General features: G+C 34.0%; 5 protein-coding genes across 5 annotated transcripts; all 5 read right to left on the bottom strand.

Moving 5' to 3' along the window:
• Positions 1–773: 773 nt before the first annotated feature.
• LOC122606090 (miraculin-like) lies at positions 774–1,454 on the bottom strand. The gene has a single exon (XM_043779050.1). It carries the CDS (start codon positions 1,436–1,438, stop codon positions 851–853), a length of 588 nt encoding a protein of 195 aa, XP_043634985.1. The 5' UTR covers positions 1,439–1,454; the 3' UTR covers positions 774–850.
• Positions 1,455–3,894: 2,440 nt separating this feature from the next.
• On the bottom strand, positions 3,895–4,762 carry LOC122604859. The gene is made up of 2 exons (XM_043777720.1): positions 4,325–4,762; positions 3,895–4,227 (listed from the first exon to the last, which is right to left on the bottom strand). Exons 1-2 carry the CDS (start codon positions 4,760–4,762, stop codon positions 3,895–3,897), a joined length of 771 nt encoding a protein of 256 aa, XP_043633655.1.
• A 4,843-nt stretch (positions 4,763–9,605) lies between these two features.
• On the bottom strand, positions 9,606–10,193 carry LOC122604857 (kunitz trypsin inhibitor 5-like). Its single transcript, XM_043777719.1, has one exon. It carries the CDS (start codon positions 10,191–10,193, stop codon positions 9,606–9,608), a length of 588 nt encoding a protein of 195 aa, XP_043633654.1.
• Positions 10,194–13,002: 2,809 nt separating this feature from the next.
• Positions 13,003–13,605, bottom strand: LOC122604856 (kunitz trypsin inhibitor 5-like). Its single transcript, XM_043777718.1, has one exon. It carries the CDS (start codon positions 13,603–13,605, stop codon positions 13,003–13,005), a length of 603 nt encoding a protein of 200 aa, XP_043633653.1.
• A 6,658-nt stretch (positions 13,606–20,263) lies between these two features.
• LOC122604855 (kunitz trypsin inhibitor 5-like) lies at positions 20,264–20,860 on the bottom strand. Its single transcript, XM_043777717.1, has one exon. It carries the CDS (start codon positions 20,858–20,860, stop codon positions 20,264–20,266), a length of 597 nt encoding a protein of 198 aa, XP_043633652.1.
• Positions 20,861–22,472: the final 1,612 nt, after the last annotated feature.

The raw sequence follows: 22,472 nt of genomic DNA, 5'->3' as shown, positions 1-22,472 counted from the left end.
ACTCGAAACACGCACATTTCACACATTCAATGGTACAAGCATCCAAGAAAAAATAGGGGATGCCTTACCAATTAGACATCTTTCTACTCATGCTTGGATTGAACCAAGTTGGTTGGCCAGATTGGACACGCGTCCCTAGCTAGGAAGAAGAGCACCTAATTCATACACAACGTTCTCTCGGTAAGCTTATCTAATAAGCCGCCATGGAGACTAAGTCGACTATTAACCTTGACTTATTAGAAGGAACCAGAGTCCAGACAAGGTGAATGAAGTGCATTAAGTTATCTTTCAAAGTTGGAACAAGCTAGCTGACATTATTACTCAGTAGTAGTTTTATGTTTGTAAATTAATTAGGACTTGTTGCTTCTTTTTAATGTTTCAGTAGTACTCTATTAGTATTAGATAACGAGTCAAAAAGTCCAACTCTATATATGAAGTTTAAGTTGGATTAGATCAGTTGGACAGATCTTTAAACTTAATTTGTGATTTTGACATGTGGATTATTAATTGTTTTCGATCAAGTTTACAACTTCTGCTTCCTAAATCGAGTATGTGAAACGGATAAAAAATATATATATATATATATGAAAAACTCGTTAGCTACCATTGCTTAGTTTTTTCAGCTGGTAAATCAATAATTAGTGTTAATTAATTAAATTAAAAATTGTTAACATAACGATCATACGAGGTACTTGTTCATATGGATCGACCAAAAACTACAGCCATTTTATTGATATGACTAAGACTTATAGAGCACCGATAGCCCATTAATATTATCACATATCGTTACAACTTGAAATAAAGACATATACTACTAGCTAGTATATAATTATCACTAATGAGTGCAATATTATGCCTTCTTGAACTTGACCTTAAGAGGGTCCTTGCTACTCAAGACCAAACTTCTGCGTCCATTTTTAGCAATTGTAGAACCAACATCTCCACAAGCCGGCCTACACGTCTTACACACCGCTGGACAAAACACAATCTTATAAGCATCCTCATATTTCACTATCTTAAACCAACTGCTTATGGTTTCCCTTCCTGGGTTTCCGAGGACCCCACGGCTCGTCACAACCCTTTGCCCGTTAACATTCTCAATCCGCCAAACCGCAGGCTTACCACATGTTGTTGCACCCGAGAACCTAATGTTAAGATCCATGGATTCACGAATGCCACCGCCTCTATTTGGGATGGCAAGAAGGAAATTCACTGGTGATCCGTTGAGTTGTTCGTTATTTTCTTGCGCTACGTCTAGAGGGCATGTTTGGTTTGATGTCGTCGGGGCTAGCTTTACGCCACCTCCCCTGCCGCTGACTGCTGGCACGATATAGTAGCTGGGACCGGTTAAGAGGGACATCTGGTCAGTATCGAGGACGAGGGATTGGCCAAGTGAGGAGATGGAGATAATGAAAAAGATGAGAAATGATATCTTCATTTTGTGAATGTGTACGTATTCTTTTAATAGCGTTGCTGATAATATATCAATGCATGGTAATGTAGAAAACATGTAGCTATATAGTCGTAAGACGACGTACATATTCAGAAATAGTATATATCATGATGTGGTATAATTATGCTGTGATTGTTGACTTTGATACTTGCATGCCAAAAGTATACATCGGTGGCTGATGTGAAGACCAAGCCACTATGCATAGCATGTTTCAGGATAATACTTTGACTATTCAATTTTTTTTTGATTTCTTTTTATAGAAACGAGCATGGTACCCCGCAATGCGGCGGTGATGACGTTAGTTGCGGCATGGTGGCATCGATAGATGGTGATGGCGTCAGCGTCAAGTGGTGTAGGTAATTGATTCAAAGATATTTGATTTTTAGGGATGATGAATATCTTTTAAAAGATTATGGAATGATTAAGTAGGTTAATTAATTAAGGGTAAAATGATAATTTCGCATGTCCCAAAATTATAAACTTTTCAACATAGGGGTTTAATTTTTATATAGTAGTATAGAAGTATAGATAATTAATTCTCCTCGTATAATAGACCAAATGTTAACTATAAGTTTAAGAAAAAAATAGAGACCGGTTAAAAGAATAAAGACTTGTTGTTCTTTAAAAATGTGGCATCTAAACATATACACGGGCCTCTATATGATCCTACTATAAAGACTGGTCTCTATGACCCCAAAAACATGTCTCTATTAGGCTTTTTTGTAGTAGTTGATATTATATATATACTTGCTCTACTGTACCATACTAATTATCGTATTTTGACATTTTCTTTTTTGCAATTTTGATCGTAATTAGTTTTTTTTTAATACGTAACACTTGATATAAAATATATGAATTAAATAGGCTTTAAATGTACTTTAATTGATATAACTTTTGTTAAATATTACATAACACAAACTAAATTATTTACCATCAAAATCGAAAAAAATATACAATTAAAATTTGGATATTTAACAAATGGAATATGTTTTTTAAAGTATGTTAAAATGCTAAAACATCATCATTATATTATTTCTCTTGTTTATTTTAATTGTGACCATCAAGAGCTAGGGTTTATTAGTATGAAATCTATTCGGGTGCCTAATATTATTCCAACTTTGACACATCGCCGTGAATTTTGCGCAAATTTTACTCCGTAGTAAAAAGTCAATCGAGTCGGCTGGTGGAGGATAATGTATTGGAATCTTTAAGACTTGAGACAACTTTACATAAAAACTGACTTTTTACTTGAAAAAGTATTAAATGATGATGACGACGTTAATGGACATAGTTAAAACATTAGAAAAAAAAAGGAACACCCATCGATTCGACATATATATAAAATACCCATTATATACAAAACTAGATTAAACCCGCACGTTGTGTGGAATAACTGTAAACATAAATTATAAAATACAATAACTGATAATTACATTATTAATCATAATTTATGATAATATAAAAAACTGTTAAATTACGTCTGATATAAACAATAAAATTATTATAGTTTATAAATATATGATATACGTCAAATATATAGAAGCATGATTAATAAAACATAAATATTTATAAATCATAAAAATTTAATGATATATAATTATTAAATATAATATAATAAATACTTTTAAAAAAAATAAACATAATATAATAAATAATCTTATTTAATAAAGTATAATTATCATTGAATTAATTAAAAAAAAGTAGTATAATGTATACAATTTTTGTACTTATGTAAAAAATAGAAAAATAATTATTAATAATGAAGATTATGATTAAAATTGATGATTAAGATTATACATGGTAACATAGATATAATAATTTAAATGAAGAAAATGACAGTTCATTAAAATTTCAATGTGGCAATAAACTAAAAATGTCACATAGGATATATATATATATATATATATATATAAGGCTGTTAGGTACGTAAGCTTCGATGTCAGACACTCACATATTAATTTTTTAAACCATAAAAATCATGAGGGCCCAAACATTTATTCATTAAACAATATATAATAAAATATTAGTATGTAAGGGTTCCACACCTAAGTTTAGGTGTTGTACATCCTTATATTCCCTTTTCCCATATATATATTAGCCGATATCATTATCATTAGGAGATATATATGTTTAACAATATTGTTTTAAAACAATTTAGTAATTAGTTAAATTAATAATAAAACAAAACAAAATTTTAGCCATTTATACATATACATATCCACTATTTTTTGGGTAAAGGGTTACCTCGACGACTTTGTATTATAAGAACTATCAAAACGGTTCATTACAAGTAGCATGGTGGACCTACCATACCAATTTATACTATATATATGTTAAAAAATAAAACCTAGTGAATCAAAGCCAAACACCAATCTACCTTTATGCTAATACCAATTGACATAGCATACACATTGGATTAAACCAAAAGGTAAAGCAGACAATCAGTAATTGATAAAGACAGAATCACCACAGATACCCCACGCCTCAAGCATATGGATCACCCGAGTAGTCTTTTGGAACTTGAATGTCATAAGCTTTAACCGAACAGTAGATGTAATTACTTCACAAAGCAGATCAGGAGAGCGAGCTTGGTCATTGAACATCCTATTATTTCTTTCTTGCCATAAGAAATAAGTCGTTGAAGCAACAAGGAGTCTCCCCACCACATTTGCAATCAATCTTGATTTTGCACGAAGATTCATCCAGTCCATTATAACGTCTAGGAGGGGTGGAAGGTGTTGCAATCCACCCATATCCCTAACTTTTAACCAAACCTGCGTTGAAAAAGGACATTCAAAAAACAAGTGGTTACGTGAAACATAATTAGCTTTACACAATGCACAACACATCATATTCATGTTATTCTCTTGCCGATGCCCATTTGATGATTTTGTCTTGTGTCAAAAGTTTCCTACGCATTATTAACCACAAATGAAATGAATGCCTCGGTATATTGTGAGGGGACCAAACAAAATCCATCCATGCCACCTTCTGCTCATTAATTCGTATGGAGTTCCATGCAATAGTTGTTGTGTATGGTTGTTCAACTTTTGCATTGTCTATCCAAATAACTTCATCGTTTTTATTTTGATCAAGTTGAGGGACAAGCTCATTCATTAAACCGGGATATTTAACATACCACGCATTAGGCCAGACCCATTCACCATTCCTACAAATGTCTGCAACCTTAGCTTCCAATGTGAGACCAGCATTTTTAATTTCCCTAGGAGTCACAATTTCACATAACGGAACACTCTCACTCCAAGCATCAAACCAAGCAGACGTGTTCTTACCATTTCCAATTCTCATTTTAATGTGATTTTTAATTGACGACCTCATGTAAAGAATCTTTCTCCAGCCCCAACTACTATCTGTTCGAGCCGAGACATCTCAAAAATTCCGGCCCTTTAGTTTATAATCATGGATCCAAGCAACCCATAAAGACTCCTGCCTATTAAGAATGCTCCAGATATGGGAAGTCATGAGGGCTTTATTCATTTCTGCTATGCGTCTAATACCTAAACCTCTTTCACTCTTCGGAACACACGTAGCTTTCCATGACACCTTAGCCTTCCCTTTTTGCATAGGACCTTGACACCATAGAAACCCACGCATCAACTTTTCAAGGTCTTTAATCACACGAGCAGGCAAAATAAACACGGAGGACCAATAGACATGCATCGAAGAAAGGACTGAAACAATCAATTGTAGCCTCCCAGCAAAAGAGAGAGAATTGGTTTTCCAATCTATAATTCGCTTTTGCATTCTTTCTACTAGAACTTTACAGTCTTTATACAATAGTCTAGATGAGATTAGGGGAACCCCCAAGTACCTGACAGGTAACTTTCCTTCATCAAATGGCATGATTCCTAGAATTGAGGTCTTTGTGTGATTAGGAACATTACAGAAGAATACGGTACTCTTCTGCACACTTGGAACCAAACCCGACATCATTTTAAATTGATTTAACGAGTCCATTAACATTCGGGCGGATTGGGATTCGCCTCTAGCAAATAGAAACAAGTCATCAGCAAAGCAGAGATTTATGAGTCTTTGTTTTTCACACCTATTATGAAATTTGAAAGAGGAATCAATGCGAACTGATTGCTGTAATACCAAAGTTAGTACCTCCATTACAAGTGTAAATAGATAAGGTGATATTGGATCACCTTCCCTAAGCCCCCTTTTACCTTTAAAGTAGCCATGGACGTCACCATTAATACATAAAGAAAAAGAGGTTGAGGACACACACACCATTATCCAATTTACCATAACTCGATGAAAACCAAATCCCAATAATATAGCCTCTAAAAAGTTCCAATCCATGGTATCGTATGCCTTCTGTATATCAATCTTGAAAGCACATCTAGGGGGACCAACATCCCTATGGTAGTTGTGCATAAGTTCTTGGGTTAATAAAATATTATCAGAAATTTTCCTCCCCTGGACAAATGCAGATTGGTTTACATTAACTACACTTTTTAGACTATCTTTAACTCGGTTAGCAATAATCTTACTAACACATTTATACAAGACATTGCAACATGAAATTGGGCGAAAATCGGAAATAGATTCGGGGGTAGTAACCTTAGGAACTAGAGCAATTAGCGTATGATTAAGTTCCTGAAGAAGCTTACCTTTTCGGAAAAAATCATGGATAGCCAGCATGACATCCTTACCAACAATACTCCACGAGCTTTTGAAAAACGCTGATGTGAAACCGTCCGGTCCCGGGGCTTTGTTCTTGGCAATAGAGAACATGACATTTTTAAGTTCTTCATCGGACACATCACAAACCATATCCAAAGCGGCCCAGTCCACTAATTTATTAACAAACAGATCCGGTGTTGGCAGAAGACTCCCATTAACTTCGCCACCCAAGAACAACTCATAGTGCTTAACAAAGGCATTTTGAACTTCACTTCCTTCACATAACAAGCCGTTAGCATCCGTTATAACATCAATACGGCTCCTATGGTTCCTGCACTTTAGAGATTTATGGAAGTATGATGTATTAGCATCACCAACGGTAAGCCATTCTACCTTTGATTTTTGTTTTAAAAACTGTTCCTCATCAAGTACAACTTCTTGAAAGGCTTGAATACATGCACCTTCTTTCTCACGCAAACTAGAATCAGTTGGATTTGTATCAATACCTCTTTGAATTTCGTCCAACTCACTTCGCAAAGCACTAACTCTCTTATGAAGATTACCTTGCTTAAAGAGAAAACTTCGAAAAGGAGACTTCAACATTCTGAGTTTCTTCACAACACACAGCTGATTCACACCATCAATATGAGTATCCCATTTATCCTTAACCATATCATGAAAACCCGCCTTATATCCTAAGAAGTTAGCAAATTTGAAAGGTTGGGGCCGAGCTCTAGCTATGCTCGGTAGCTTCAAAACACAAGGCGAATGATCAGATATTCTATACGGTTGAAATATAGCACAAGAAGCCGGAAAAAGATCCGTAAAATGGGTATTCCCCATAACCCGATCAATCTTTTTTAGAATACCTATACCCTTCTTAGGCTTTTGATTCCATGTATAATGAAGACCCGTACTATTAATGTCAAAAACCTCCAAAGACTCCACACATTCTTTGAAATCCTTCATCCCTATATTAATAGTGGATGACCCAGCAAAGTTATCCTCCAGATTTAGTGAAGAATTAAAATCACCTAAAATCACCCATGGTTTATCACCCACAAAAGCCTTATGGGTACATAAATTCTTCCACAAATCTCTTCTATTTTTATAGTAATTATCAGCATAAATAAAAGAACAAAAGAATGCTCTTTTGTCGAGTTTATAGATTACCTGAATATGAATGACCTGATCAGATTGTGATAGAACCATTACATCAACTACACTAGTATTCCACCCAAGAATTATTCGAGTACCTTTGTTGCACATACCACCATTAGAAGTCCAATCCCATGACCCACAAATCTTTTTACATATATTGAATAGTCTCGAGACGTCCACATGAGACTCTAGGATAGCACACAAGTTCAACTGATTCTCCTTTACGACCTGTCGAATCTCACTTTGTTTCAAGGGGCGGTTCAACCCCCTTATGTTCCATGAGGCTAAACTACCCATTGGAAACCCTTACCGCAGGAGTGCTTGCCCCTGTATTGGTTTCCATCTTACTAGTTCCAGACATCATAAACTCGGAAGTTTCATTTAATATTTCTATCACCTCTTCACCGTCTGAATCAACAGTGACATTGTAAGCATACGAATTTTCACATGTTTTTGGAGCTCGTTTTTCTCTAATTTCCGCTTTCTCAACTGGTCCATCTTCTATATTCAACATGCCAAAGGGGTTACTAGTGGAAATCGGAGCAATAGGTGTCGTACAAGTAGTAGGTGTTGTACTAGCAGTAGGTACTGTACCAGCAGTAGAAGTACTCGCTATATTCGATCCCACTTTGGTTTTAACAATAGGCCTATACTCTACTTTAGCTTTTTGTTTATTAAGATGAAAGCCTGCCTTATTACCTGCTTTCTTCCTTCCTTTCACCTCCGTAAACCCTTCTTCATCAACTGTAGCTACAAATTTCTTTGCCACCTCAATCGCTTTTGGGCAGCTATCATTATGATGGCCAAAAACACAGTACGAGGAACATCTAGGTGGTTTCCATTCGTATTCCACCTTGATGGTCCCTTTTGTAAATCCCTTACCCTCCATAATAGGTATTGCCACAACTAAAGTATTTTTCAACTCATTATCAGCATTGAACTCTATTAATGCACGAGCATAGCTGCTCCTTCCCCAAGAATCTAAGCACATAGCACTTGTATAACTATCCAATGCTTTGGGGGTACCTAGTTTTGAAGCCAACAAACTTAATCCATCATCAGAGTAGGCAGCAAGTGGTATATCGTGTAGTTTTACCCAAACGGCTACCTGTTTTATATCGTCTTTCTTTAGCATCGTGTTCGGGGTCCAGACATTAAGAAATATTGGAGAACCACGAATAAACCATGGCCCCTTTGATAATACCGTATTCAGTCCTTCCTTTGCATTAAACTTGAAGAAGAAAAATCCATTTACATTCATCATTACTTTTGTTAAACCGAATTTTGCCCATGAGGTTCTAGCAAAGTACTCAACAACTGGATACGCCATCCTATCACCTAAAAAGTAACCATATAGAACATGTTCAAACTTGCTCTGCACCTGCTTAACGGACTCTCTAGGAATAACCACATCCACATTGTCGACTGTTTCTTTAGGCACTAGTAACCTAAAGTTGACCTTCTTAATTTCGGTAGTAGCTTGCACCTTAGCCGCGTAAGAAACGGTTTTTTGGCTACTGGTTTTCTCATTATCGACATTAGTTTTTCGTTGAGTATTTGTTTCATTATTCAACAATACATTACTGTCAAGAGGCTTACCTTGGGATTGTTTTGCATTATCATTAACCCGTTGCCCAACATTAGCATCATTCCCACCTTGTTTCTTTTCCACTTCGTCGACTACTACATCAGCTTTGGATGTACCAAAGTCATCCTCATTACCATCAGTAGGTCGTGATGTTTGTATCATTATTTAGTTTTTTAAAAATTTTTTATAATTAATTAATGATGATTAGAATAAAATTAGAAATAATTTAAATGACATGAAATGTTTAAAAATAGGAAATTATTTAAAAAAATAACACCTAATGAAGAATTCTATATGACATTCTCTCCTTATTGTCAACTAAGCAAAAAATTATCCTCTCTTAATTAGTTATATAAAGAGAAGTATAATTTGAAAAGTCAAAGTATCATATGAAAAATCTTTATATATATATATATATACTAAAAAACAACTAACCAATTACCTCAATTGACCAATTAAAACATTCAATTTTTCTAAATTATCATAGTAAGCATGTGACTTAATTCAATCTATTAAAATTAACTTATGTTATTGATAAAAAAAAAATAAAAATAACTTCTTCATTATAAATTTTTTTGGCATTACGTACAGAAGTATATTATTGATATTGATCTGATAACTAAAATTATTTAGGCTAGCTAGTAGAGTACACTTTCATCACACGTACATATATATTACAACCTGATCGAAATTAAAAGCAATTCCGTGTCCAATATAATATCGTTTAATTTATTCGTAAAAGCCATATATATATCAAGCCTTCTTGAACTTGACCTTAAGAGGAATATTAATGTCATGTAAAACCAGAACTCTTCGCCCATTCTTAGCAATAGTGGAGCTAATATCTGCACAAACACACTCTTGACACACCGAGGGGCAGAACACCAGCCTGTAGTAGTCATTCTCATACTTTTCAATCTTGAACCAATTGAACCTGGTTTTCACTCCCGGACTTCCAACCATCCCATGGCTTGATAGAATCCGCCCTCCTTCATAATTCTCAACCCGCCAAACCGGGGTGGGAATACATTTACCAGCAACCGAGAACACGATGTTAAGATCAACGGATTCGTGAATTATATTATCTTTGCTTGAGTTGGCGGCCGGTACAAACCTCATGGGTAACCCGTTACTTTTTTCGTTGTTTTCTAGTGCCACGTCATTTGGACATGGTTGGTTTCTTCCGGGGGCTAGAGTAATGCCGCCACCGTTGCCATGGATGACTGGCAAGATGTAGTAGTTGGTGCCAGATCGGAGGACGTTCCTGTCAATGTCACGAACAGGAACGCTTGTCGAAAGTGAGAGGGTGCATAAGAAGATGAAAATGAAGAACTTATTCATTTTAATTAAAAATCCTAGCTTGTCCACAGTTCTTTAGTTATATTCAACTATGATTTTCAACCGATTATATATATACCTACGTGTATATATATTGGTGACATGCATGGCAATGCGGTAAATATGTTACGTTTTTATATATAGCCATGATAAGTCATAAATGGTTTATGGCAATATTTATTTGAATCATACGTACACATATATATGCCAAAACTTTACATCAGTTTTTGTCACATATGAATAGCATGCCGCGGCCGAGAGCTAAAAATAGCATGTTTTGTTACAAAAGGATAACGACGATGGGTTTTAGAACGATGAAACTTGTATAAATATAACACTTTGTCGTTTGTTATTGAAATATAAGTACTACAATCTACATCTAGGTGATGAATATATATGGTTCAATTAACCACGATCCAGCAACTGTGTTGCTTAAAAATTAATATACTCCGTATATTAACCACTTTTGTAGAACTAAAAGTTCATACTTTCTAGCGTGACTTTCATAATTATTTTGTAACACCACAATTGTCCACACTAACTAAATATGTGCCGTGGACAAATGGGGTGTTACAAAATACATAAATATGTGAACTTTTAGTTACATACTTTTTAGTATGAATAAATTTTACACATTTTTAAATCTACATATCTTTACACACATAAAAACATGACAATTTTTAATTTGTTCACACGAATCAAAAGCGTGGACAAAAACAATATTATTTATAGTGTTTGTATATTATTGTGCATCCATAATTAATAATATCAACATTAACTATTTTTAATTAATTTGTGATTAGTATAACCTTACGACGGTATTTTGGTACCATCGCAATAACGTTGTAGTAGTCATTGTTCTAAAAATTAGTCTGAACAAGTCAAACCAATTTGAACGGGTTTTGTGAAGGCGGTGTCTAGTTTTTGGGCCTGGCTTTATATAGGTACTGTTTTCTTCAAAATCTGAACCAACAGGTTTTTCATGTTCAATGATCAGACCGGTTCAATTGATTTTATCTTATTTTTATTGAACTTTTATTTAAACCATTTTGATGAATTTCTATATGCTTTAATCTTATTTTTTTATTGCTTAATTATAAGCTTTAAAACATATATTTTCGTTTAAAATGCTTATTTGAAATTCTTTTTGACTATTTTTGTTTAAGTTAAGTTTAACAAATGTTATTAGCATTTCAACTGGTTTAAATACTGACATCAAAAAGTTTATGCTTGATTTACTAAAAAATTGGTTTTTTAAAACATTGGTAGTAGCAGTGTTAAGTTTATGCTAGCTAGGGTTGAGTGTTGTCAAAAGATCTAATTAATGTCTTTGGAAAGATTATGGATTATACATATATATATATATATATATATATATATATATATATATATATATGGAAGTCCCAAGTTTGCAACAATTAAAACAGATTAAATAACAGATATAAGATAAAAAAGTAAACACGTTTAACTATATGTATATTATTTAAACAGTGAATACATGGTTGGTTTACAAATGAAAATACTTGTTAAGTTTTTGTGTGAACTTAAATGTTCTACAATAAGAAACACACACAAAGTGACAATTGCAGAACTACACCAACGAGAGTTGCGGCTAGGTCAAGTGATTCTTTAAATAGGCAGAGATGAGAATCACATGACAACCCAATAGATGTTGACACCTCAAGGTTGTCAACCATCTATTGGTGGATCTCTCAGATCTGCAGGGTTCTCTGTCTTCATCTTGTTTGTTTCCAAATCCGGTATGAAAGAGAAAGACCCAGGTACCATTTTGGTACAAGATCACATGTCTTCAGTCTTCTTGATCAACACGTGTCTTGGGACTAATATTCTTATCTTCATTTTCCCGCTATTTTCTGACTTACAAAAACTGGGCAATGAGTCATCGAACTTATCTTTAACTTGAAGATAATATTGATCGCTGAGAGATCGCTGACGAAGCTACTCGCTGAAGAAGAGACTTGCTGAGTCTCTCAACGAATCCATAACCCAACAATATATATTTAGGGAAAAGGGAATATAAGGTTGTCCGGCACCTAAGCTTAGGTGTGAAACCCCTCACATACTAATATTTTACTATTTATTGTTTAATGAATAAATGCATGGCCCCATGATTTTTATGGATTAAAAAAACAATATGTGAGTGTTCCACACCTAAGCTTAGATACCCGACAGCCTTATATATATATGGGAAAGATAATTTGAGACCAACTAAAAAAAGTCCAAAAAAGGACCATTGATTTTCGTAACTTACATACCTAAGTTAACTTACACATGATTTTCTGCTGGGCCCGTCGCCGAAAAGTCTTAGTGTTTTTATAAAAAAGTCTTGTATATCGTAGTAGATGATGATGTTGTACAAAAATCAATGGTCCTAGTTGGTTCTAAAATAAAAGGTGGTGTTAAAATATCTCAAATATATATATATATATATATATATATATATATATGTTATTGATCACACATACACTGTTGCATGCACACTGATGTACGCCAGATAGTGGACTCAATATATAACACATATGAACAATAACGTACATGTGATTATGCTATATGACAGAGTGCCATATATATGATTGTCCAAATTTTTTAGCTAGTATGCTACACAACAAAACAAAACCGGTAAAGAACGACCACTTTCAAACTTGTGCCTTATTTTACGATATATCCGCGTGCATAAACAACTTTATTTATTTAATTAGCACACATATATACATAGTCACATAAAGTAGTCATCAAAGTACGTACAGCCATATATTACAGGCATCATGAGCATGCATGGAAGTCACCTATACTATGCCTTCTTGAACATGACTTTAAAAGGAGGCTTTTTATTTAAAACCAAACTTCTACGTCCCCTTTCACTGATCTTAATACCAATATCTTCACAAACTATCTTGCAAGTTTTACACACCGACGGGCAGTGTACTAGCTTGTAGTGATCCTCATACTTTTGTATCTTGAACCAATTGTTAATTGTTTCCCGTCCTGGCCTTCCTAACATCCCTTGGGTCGAGATGTATCGTTCCCCAAAATAATTTGGATCATCAACTCGCCAAACAGTGCTTGGAGCACATGATTTATCCATGAACTTAATATTGATATCGGTAGATTCAAATATGATGCCATCTTTGTTGGGGTTGGCTGGTGAAAAACTTAAGGGTGACCCATTCAATTTATCACCAATTTGTTGAGCCACTTCAAGGGGGCACAACTGGCCGGGTCCTCGGGCTGTGATCAGCCCGCCACCACCGCCAGGCACAGCGGGGACGATGTAGTAATTAGTGCCAACACGTAAGACATTCTTGTCAGTGTCGCGCACCGGAGTAGGAGAATATTGGCCAGAGGAAAGCGATAGTATGGATAGGAAAATGAAAATGAAGAGTGATTTATTCATTTTGTGAATTTTAGTCGTTATCATCCGTGGTCTTTCTAGTAGTGTTTGATGTGGTGATATCCGTATATAACACATAAGTAGTAGCATGTATTTATAGTCGATTTATATATAGAGATAAACTTCCATACGGTGATGATGAGGTGTCATATATGTATTGATTTTTGTTTAGTTCATATACTATATATAAAAATAAGGAAAATAATAAATCCTCCAAACTAATCCTCCTAATATATATAATTGTTAACACATGAAATCCACTAATTCTCTTTCTTAATCTCACCCCCTGATTTTTCACATGTCACAATCCTATTAATTAAAAAGATTTTTAGGCTAATGAGTTCAAAGTATTGATCATTACCCTAAAAAATTATGTATGTATGTTTGTGTCAATGTCATATGCAAATCAGATGTAGCTGATGCTAAATGTGGCATGAATTGTTCTATAAGGATAAGCATCCGACCTTCTATTAAAAGTACGGGTGAATTTTTTTTTTTTTTCATTCAAGTTATTTTAGGAATATAATTTTTCCTTCTCAAATGGGTCGATCGGTAGCCTACAAGAAGTATCCGGGGGCTGTTTCCGAACCTTTCTTGACCATCTTCAAGATTACCTACGTTAACTTAGGTGGGGTGGTAGGGGTTTTAGCCTTTTGGGGAAAAAGACTAAGGGGGCGTTTGGTTCGCAGAATGTTTTTGAAGGAATTGGAATTCATTAAAGGAATTGGAATTCGAAAGAATTGGAATTAGAATTTGATTATTTTATAATCTTGTTTGGTTCAAAAATACATCTAAGGAATTGGAATTTTGTATTATGATAAAAAGACTATATTGCCATCGCCTATATTTACATTATTAAATATTTTTGCCTGCCTATACAACGTGTAAGTGGTGATAGGATTGACTAAAGAACAAAAACGAAAGCATCACCATCATTATACGTTTCTCTCTCCTTTCATCTTCATCATATATATTTTTTTTACAGTAACTTTTCCAATCATTCTTTCAAAATTTCTTCCATCATCATTTCAATAATATCACCTCTTTAAATTCATAAAATATGCAACATATGTACTGCTCGAATTGAAGATTCATAAGGTGACCATCACGCCCGATTTGTTGGTTTTTTATTTCATGAGGTTCAATGTTGTTCTACGAGAGCTGTTGGGGGTGGTGTCTTGATGAATGTGATATGAACGTGACGATGGTGTGAAGTCATCGGAGGGTATGTACGGTGATGGAAGTGCAACAGTATGGATGGTGATGGATGTTCAAGTAGTGATTCTGGAAGTGACAAGAGGAAGGGTCTTTTGGTAATATATGTGAATTCCAGAGGAATTCAAGACTTTCCATCTAGTATGTGATGGAATTCTGAATTCTGTGTTTAATGAAATTTGGGGGAATGTTTTAGATTCAAATTCCTTCCATAATCCAACCAAACAACTAAAGGAATCGAATTCATAATTCCAATTCCATTGAATTCCTTTGAATTCGGTGAACCAAACAACCCCTAAAGCTCAAACGTTGACAATGATGTTTCTTGGTGAATATAAATACGGTAGTAGTAATTTAAAGTTTTCTGTTAAAAAAAAAAAATCAAAAGGTTCAAAATAAGAGCACTGTAATGATACAATGTTATTTACTAAACCATCTAGCTTTATACGAGAAAATTACATTTTTGGTACCTCAACTTGGTAACTTTTGCACTTTTAGTCTCCAACTCAAAAAATTGCAGCTTTCATACCTAAAGTTTTATGTTTTTTTCAGTTTTGGTACCACGTTTATACAGCGTTAAATTTTGCCATTAAAGCCCTCACGTGACAAACACGTGAGGGGTATTTTAGTCTTTTGGCTCTCCCTTATTTTTGATAAATTACAGTTTTGATACCTCAAGTTGTCAAATTTTTTACTTTTGGTACCTCAAGTAGACAACATTTTTTTTATTACACTCTATAATTTTAATCTCACACATTAGCATATATCAAACAACACACACTTAAAAATCAACACACATTCATATGAATCCATGTATACTTGTATATCTTTATACCATACCAAATCCAATACATAAACATGCATAAATAGATTCAGATCTCTTATATGAATCATACACCACCAGAAAAGGTTGCCGACTATCTCCCTCCCCACCATGCACCAGATTCCGATCTAATCTCGTCTGTAGCAAATATATTCATCTGTAGCAGATTCCGTTAAGATCTCGTTTGTAGCAGATTCCGATCAAGTGTCGTTTGTAGCATATTCTAATAGAAGAAGAGGGTAATTTAGGGGTGAGAGGATTCAGATCTCTTATATGAATCATACACCACCAGAGAGGATTTTCCCGTGACATGAGTTTTTTCCGGCCATCGATCCACCAATACATTCGGTTCCTCCACCATCACCCGTAATTACACCAACAACATATAATATTTCAAGAATAGATACACACCATTGGGAGTTTTTTTAGGAGTCGTTAAAAAAAAAATCATGTGTGTTGATTTTTGAGTGTGTGTTCTTTGATAGGTGCTAATGTGTTAGATGAAAATTGGAGAGTGTAATAAAAATATGTCGTCTACTTGAGATATCAAAAGTAAAAAAATTGACAACTTGAGGTATCAAAACTGTAATTTTCTCAGAAAAAAGGGGGTCAAAGACTAATACCCCTCACGTGTTTGTCACGTGAGGGAGTTAACGGCAAAATTTAACGTCGTATGAACGTGGTACCAAAACTGAAAAAAACACAAAACTTTAGGTATGAAAGCTGCAATATTTTGAGTTGGAGACTAAAAGTGCAAAAGTTGTCAAGTTAAGGTACCAAAAATGTAGTTTTCTCATTATGAGAGTACTTCTTTGTAATCATTTGTTCTTTGATATATACAGGGGCCAAGTGAATTTTAATGTCCGTGTGTAAGATCGAATTTTAAAAATGAGGGCCCATATAAAAAAAGATATATATAATTTTTACGATAATTACTATAAGTGTACAAAAAAAAGTATTAATTGCTTAACTTAAACACGAAATGTTCATATCATAAAGATAGTTACAACTTACCATTGATTTCATTCTTGGTTGAATAATGTCTTTCTTTGAGCCTTCTTTGAAGCAAAATCATTAATCAAACTTTTATAATCAATACTATCTAATAAATCATTCTCAATTGCTATCATTGCCAATCCATTCAACCTTTCTTGTGACATTGTCGACTGCAAGTATGACTTTAATAGCTTAAGTTTTGAAAAACTTCTTTCCATAGTTGCGCGGTCACCAAAATAGTCAACGACACACTATATGCAATACATGCATTGGGAAAACAATGGGGGGTGTTAAAGTCGGAGCCCTGTGCGCTAGCCTATATTGTACATGCGAAGATCCTCCACTGGATATATACGGTTACTAAAATATGCACCCGGGGGAGTTGTAAAAGATAGGTCCAGGATTATCTAGGGAGTGCAGTTCTTGTAAAACTCCAAATTTGTTAGTGTTGAGTCATGGAGTCGTTGAGGAAACTCAATGCTAAAGTTTGTCAGCGACTCCTCAACGATTATCATAATCTTCAGAGTTAAAGATAAATTCGATGACTCACTCCGTATTTTATAAGTCAAATATGGGTGGAAAAACGAAAATAATAAGAATGGTGCCAAAAAATATGTGTCACTAGTATATTTTTCCTTTCTATATTATAGGATTATTATAACCTAAATTAGTGCTTCTTTGGTTTCATTTTTCTATGTATTATGTTTAAAAATAATATTTCACTATTAATTAAGTTGGCCTATTTAGCTTCGTCACATTTATAAATCATATAAACTACCAGTATAAAATGTGGTTTGTTGTGTTATATGACAGAGGGCTACTATATGATTGTCCAAATTTTTAGTATGCTAATCTGTAAGAGTTGGGCATTTTCAAGCTTGTGCCTTATTTTACGACATATCCGCATGCATAAACACCTTTTATTTATTTTAATATTGAGATGAGTAGATTCAAATATGATGTCATCTTTGCTGGGGTTGGCTGGTGAAAAACCTAAGGGTGACCCATTCAACTTATCACCAATTTGCTGAGCCACTTCAAGGGGGCACAACTGTCCGGCTCCTCGGGCTGTGATCAGCCCACCACCCCCGCCAGGCACAGCGGGGATGATGTAGTAGTTAGTGCCAAGACATAAGATGTTCTTGTCAGTATCGCGCACTGGAGTAGGGGATTGCTCGATGGAAAGTGAAAGTGTTGATAGGACAATGAAAATGAAGACTGATTTATTCATTTTGTGAATTTTAGTCGTTATTATTCGCGGTCTTTTTAGTAGTGTGTGATGTGGTGATATCCAAGGCCCGAAAGTAGTAGCATGTATTTATAGTCGATGCATGTATAGAGATAAACTTGCAGTCGGGTGTTGTGGCGTTATGTAGTGATTTTTGTTTAGTTCATATACTATATATGTACGAGAATGGTACACGCACGTTGCGGTGGCCGTCGAGTTAGTGTTGGTGAAATGGTGGTGTGATAGGTCATAGAGTATGATTGGTCATAGGAGGTGATAGGTCATAGAGTGTGATAGTCAAATACCTTAGCCGTCCGCCCCCGGATTTAAAAATTCGTCGAAATTATATCGAATGACATCTCTAATGAAAGAGCATGAATTTTAAGAACACCCATATAATTTTTATAAGTTATCGATGTACGGTTTTTGAGATAAAAATTTTTGAATGAATTGGAGGAATAAATGATTTATGGATGAGAGAGAAAAAATGATTATTTGATATTTGAGGGAAAAAAAAGGATAATATAGTTATTTTATATAAATATAGAATTGGTAGGGAACAATTTTAAAAAATTAAAGGTTGAAACTTAAAATTTAGATAGAAATATTTTACTTTATAATATAGTATAAATATAAATATCGATATGTATGTGCCAAAGTTTGTGTCAATGTCACATGCGAAGCAGATGTAGCTGATGCTAAATGTGGCATGGTTTGTTCTATAAGTATATTTTTTGTAACCATTAGATTTTTGATATATATGATTACTAAAATATGCACCTGGAGGGAGTTGCAAAAAATAGGTTCAGGAAATGCAATTCTTGTAAAATTCCCCAAATTTGTTAGTATTATTATCATATTAGGAAAAGTAATATATATAGTAAAAGAATAGATGATATTATTTATTGATATTGATTATTGAGAATACTAAAGGAACCAATTATCACTAAGATTAAACTATGCGGCATCCTTGATGTTAGATATAATATCTTGTTTCATGTTCATATATGTATTATCTTTCGATTTTGGGAAAAATACATAAAAAAGTAAAAAACTAACCTATTTACTTAAAATTCTTATAAAGGAGAGGTTATTTAGTTTTCATCTATTTAAGAGATGATAATCATCGTCATATGGTCATATCATCTTGATGAAAATCATTATCTGGTCAAAGTTTTTATGTCTATACACATTCACTAGGTGGCGTGTTCGAGTATACAAAACAGCCTCCATGTAAGCAAATACCAGCTTACGTGGCAGTAAAACCACTATCTCATAATTTTAGTTCTTAAATAAACGGTGTTTTTTATAATATATCCCACATTATATGAAATTTTAGGATGATCTTTACATTAATAAAAATGGACAACTTCGATGCCTTTTAAAGTAATAAGCCCAAAAAAAATTGGTGATCTTCAATGATTGATTGAACTACATTATTGTAACTTTTGAGTCAAAGATTCGTTAACCATACTTGGTCACCGATGAGATTCATCAGCGAGATATCAATGAGTCTAGCTAGACGTTCAGTGACTTTTTGCCAACAATGCAATCTTATCCAAATTGTATGTCAAGGTGGGAAGAATTTGAACATGGAGAAGACAAGAGTCACATGGTGGTTTGTTCCAACTGTATTTTACTTTGTATGACAAAGTTGCAATTGGATCCAAAAGAGAATAGTTTCTCTCTCATACCCGATTTGGGAAAGAAGACAAAGGCTCCTGATGCAAGTACACTTCAAGCCAATAGGATCTCGACAACCACCATCCTATCACTATCAAAGCAAGACTGTGTTGCCCTAATTTCTCCCCTATATAAGGCAACACAACCGCAACAAACACTTTATGTTTGTCACCACAAGTGTGTGTCACTTATTTTTCTCTCTTGTAAATTGTTTAAGTTTCTCTTTAACAATTATATGTTCATTTACTTTCTTTTAAGTCAAGTTGTAATATCGACTATGTATTCACTGTTTAATCAATGATACATTTGATTAGATTTGTATAGATTTTTGTACTTGACATTTACACTTGTTCTTATTTCTTTACTTATTGCAATTTACATTCTTATTGTCTAGATAATTAAATAAGTTAAGCAAATTGTGGACGCATGGACGGTCAATAACTTGTTTTTGAAATCGCACATGTTAATTAAGGTATTTCATTTCATTAATATAAACTTTAAGTAGCATTAGAGTAAGGAGACGGTGTACTACTAATTAAATAGTAGTGATCGATGTTCGTACCCATTAATTGTAGGGATCGAGAGATACCATATTAATTGATCAAACACACCAAGTATATATGTTACAATATTATAACTTGTAGTACATTAACGAGCCATTAGTAGTCTTTATTATCGGTTTATCACATGGAATGAAATGACGAGGGTAAAAGTGATTATGCCCTTTTGAATATGACCTTAAGGGGTTCGTTACTTAAAACCAAACTTCTGCGTCCTTTTTCATCAACCATGGAACCAACATCCGAACAAGCTGGCTTTTTACAATTGTAGCACACCGAGGGGCAGTGTACTAACTTGTAATGATCCTCATACTTTTGTATCTTGAACCAATTGCTCATCGTGTCCTGGCCCGGCCTTCCTAAGGTCCCCTTGCTTGACACGGTCCCTTTCCTGTTAAAATAGTTAACCTGCCAAACCATGTTCGGAGCACATGTCACTGAATCAACGAACTTAATATTAAGATCGATTGATTCACGAATGATGCCATCTTTGTTAGCAGATGCAAAATTCACAGGTAGCCCGTTTTTGCCTTCGCTAACTTCTTGCACCACTTCAAGGGGGCATGTCTGGCCCCCGTCGCTTGCCAGAGTTAGTCCCCCACCCTTGCCATGCATCACGGGTAAGATGTAGTAATTGGTGCCAGATCGGAGGACATTACGGTCAGTGTCAAGGATAGCAGCCGGGCGGAATATTTCACATGATGAAAGTGAGAGGACCGACAAGAACACAAAAATGATGAACATGTCTTTCATTTTATGAATTTTGGTTTTTGTATTTTTAGCTAGTGTTTGAAGATGATATTACATTAAAAAGAGGCTACATGTATTTATAGGACTATGGATGACATAGTGTGATGTGTTGGAAATAAAACTTTAAGGACATACATCCCCAAAAGTGTAAATGTTAGCTGTGAAACAACAAGCAAATGCTAAATGTAGCAATGGTTTGTTATAAAAGGATAACATTTGTATAGACAACCCAATTGAACATACGGGTGCCATATACTATGGTATCATCCTTTAAAAACATATATGAAGTGAAAGTGATGCTGTTATGCATCCAAGTTGGATAAAATTCCTCTCACAAACTAATTTTTTAATATTTAATATATAATAAATTAATAATTGTCCTTCATGTTCTTTATGGATTAAAAAAATCAAACTAATTTTTTAATATTTAACATATAGGTGGCATATACTATGGTATCATCTTTTAAAAACATATATGAAGTGAAAGTAGTGCTGTTATGCACCCAAGTTGGATAAAATTTCTCTCACAAACTAATTTTTTAATATTTAATATATAATGAATTAATAATTGTGCCCCATGTTTTTTATGGATTAAAAAAATCAATATGTGAAGGAGATTTCACCTAACTTAAGTGCATAATAGCACCACATTCACTTCCCCATAATATATATAATGTACCTTCACATCCTTAAAAAATCAAAGATTTTTCTAACGACAATCCTAACCATGCATGGAAATCTGTATTTTCTATATCAAAAGTTAATCTTTTGAATTTATGCTAATAATAATAATACAATTAATTTATGGATGTTAACAACCTTATTAACAAAACTCAAAAAAATAAAAATATAATGTAGTTTTAACGTATGCCTTTGAAGTGATGTGTCAATGTCCTATAAAATATTATGTATGGATTTATTTTTCTCTTAAATTTTTTAACATAACCTTCCAAGTATTTTCCTTTTCGTGACACGTACTTATCTATGAAACAAGATTCACTATAAACATTAAAGGAGAAAAATTATGTTGCACCTCGAGTAAATGGGAAGTTAGTTCATCACTATGTAATTGTCCACTCTAAAGCTAGTGTGATGTGGTCAATTTGGTCTTCCTTACGCTATGTGATGTGTATTGTAAAACTCCTTTTTTCTCCCATCATTACTCAAAGTTCAATATGACCGATCTACTACATGTTACATCTTTACTAGGATGATCAGAGTTATCCATGTAGAAATTTTTCAAAAATGTTTACTAGATAATTACCTTAAAATTTTTATTTTGATATCAGATTCATCAGGTCCAAATTCATAATGATTGCAATTTTAAAACCTTACTCCGTATTGGGCCTAGGGATTGCATGATTGTTATTTTAAATTGCTTTTACACCTTAAATGAATCTATATTAAATTTTAGATTTTATCAACCATAGCTTTTTGAGTTTTTTCTCCTATGTTGAAGAAACCGTATATAGTTCTTCAATTGAAAAGTATTCCATGATTCCAATATAGAGATATGAAAAAGGATGTCGACATTTTGGACTAAACAAATCCAAGTTGCAGTTTTTTTCAATTTGTTACATACTGATTTAATTTGTACATGTAATAATCCATATAA

This window comes from Erigeron canadensis, chromosome 6 (assembly GCF_010389155.1).
Source record: "Erigeron canadensis isolate Cc75 chromosome 6, C_canadensis_v1, whole genome shotgun sequence".
Taxonomy (NCBI): Eukaryota; Viridiplantae; Streptophyta; class Magnoliopsida; order Asterales; family Asteraceae; genus Erigeron; species Erigeron canadensis.
This window is presented reverse-complemented; position numbering and strand designations above follow the sequence as displayed.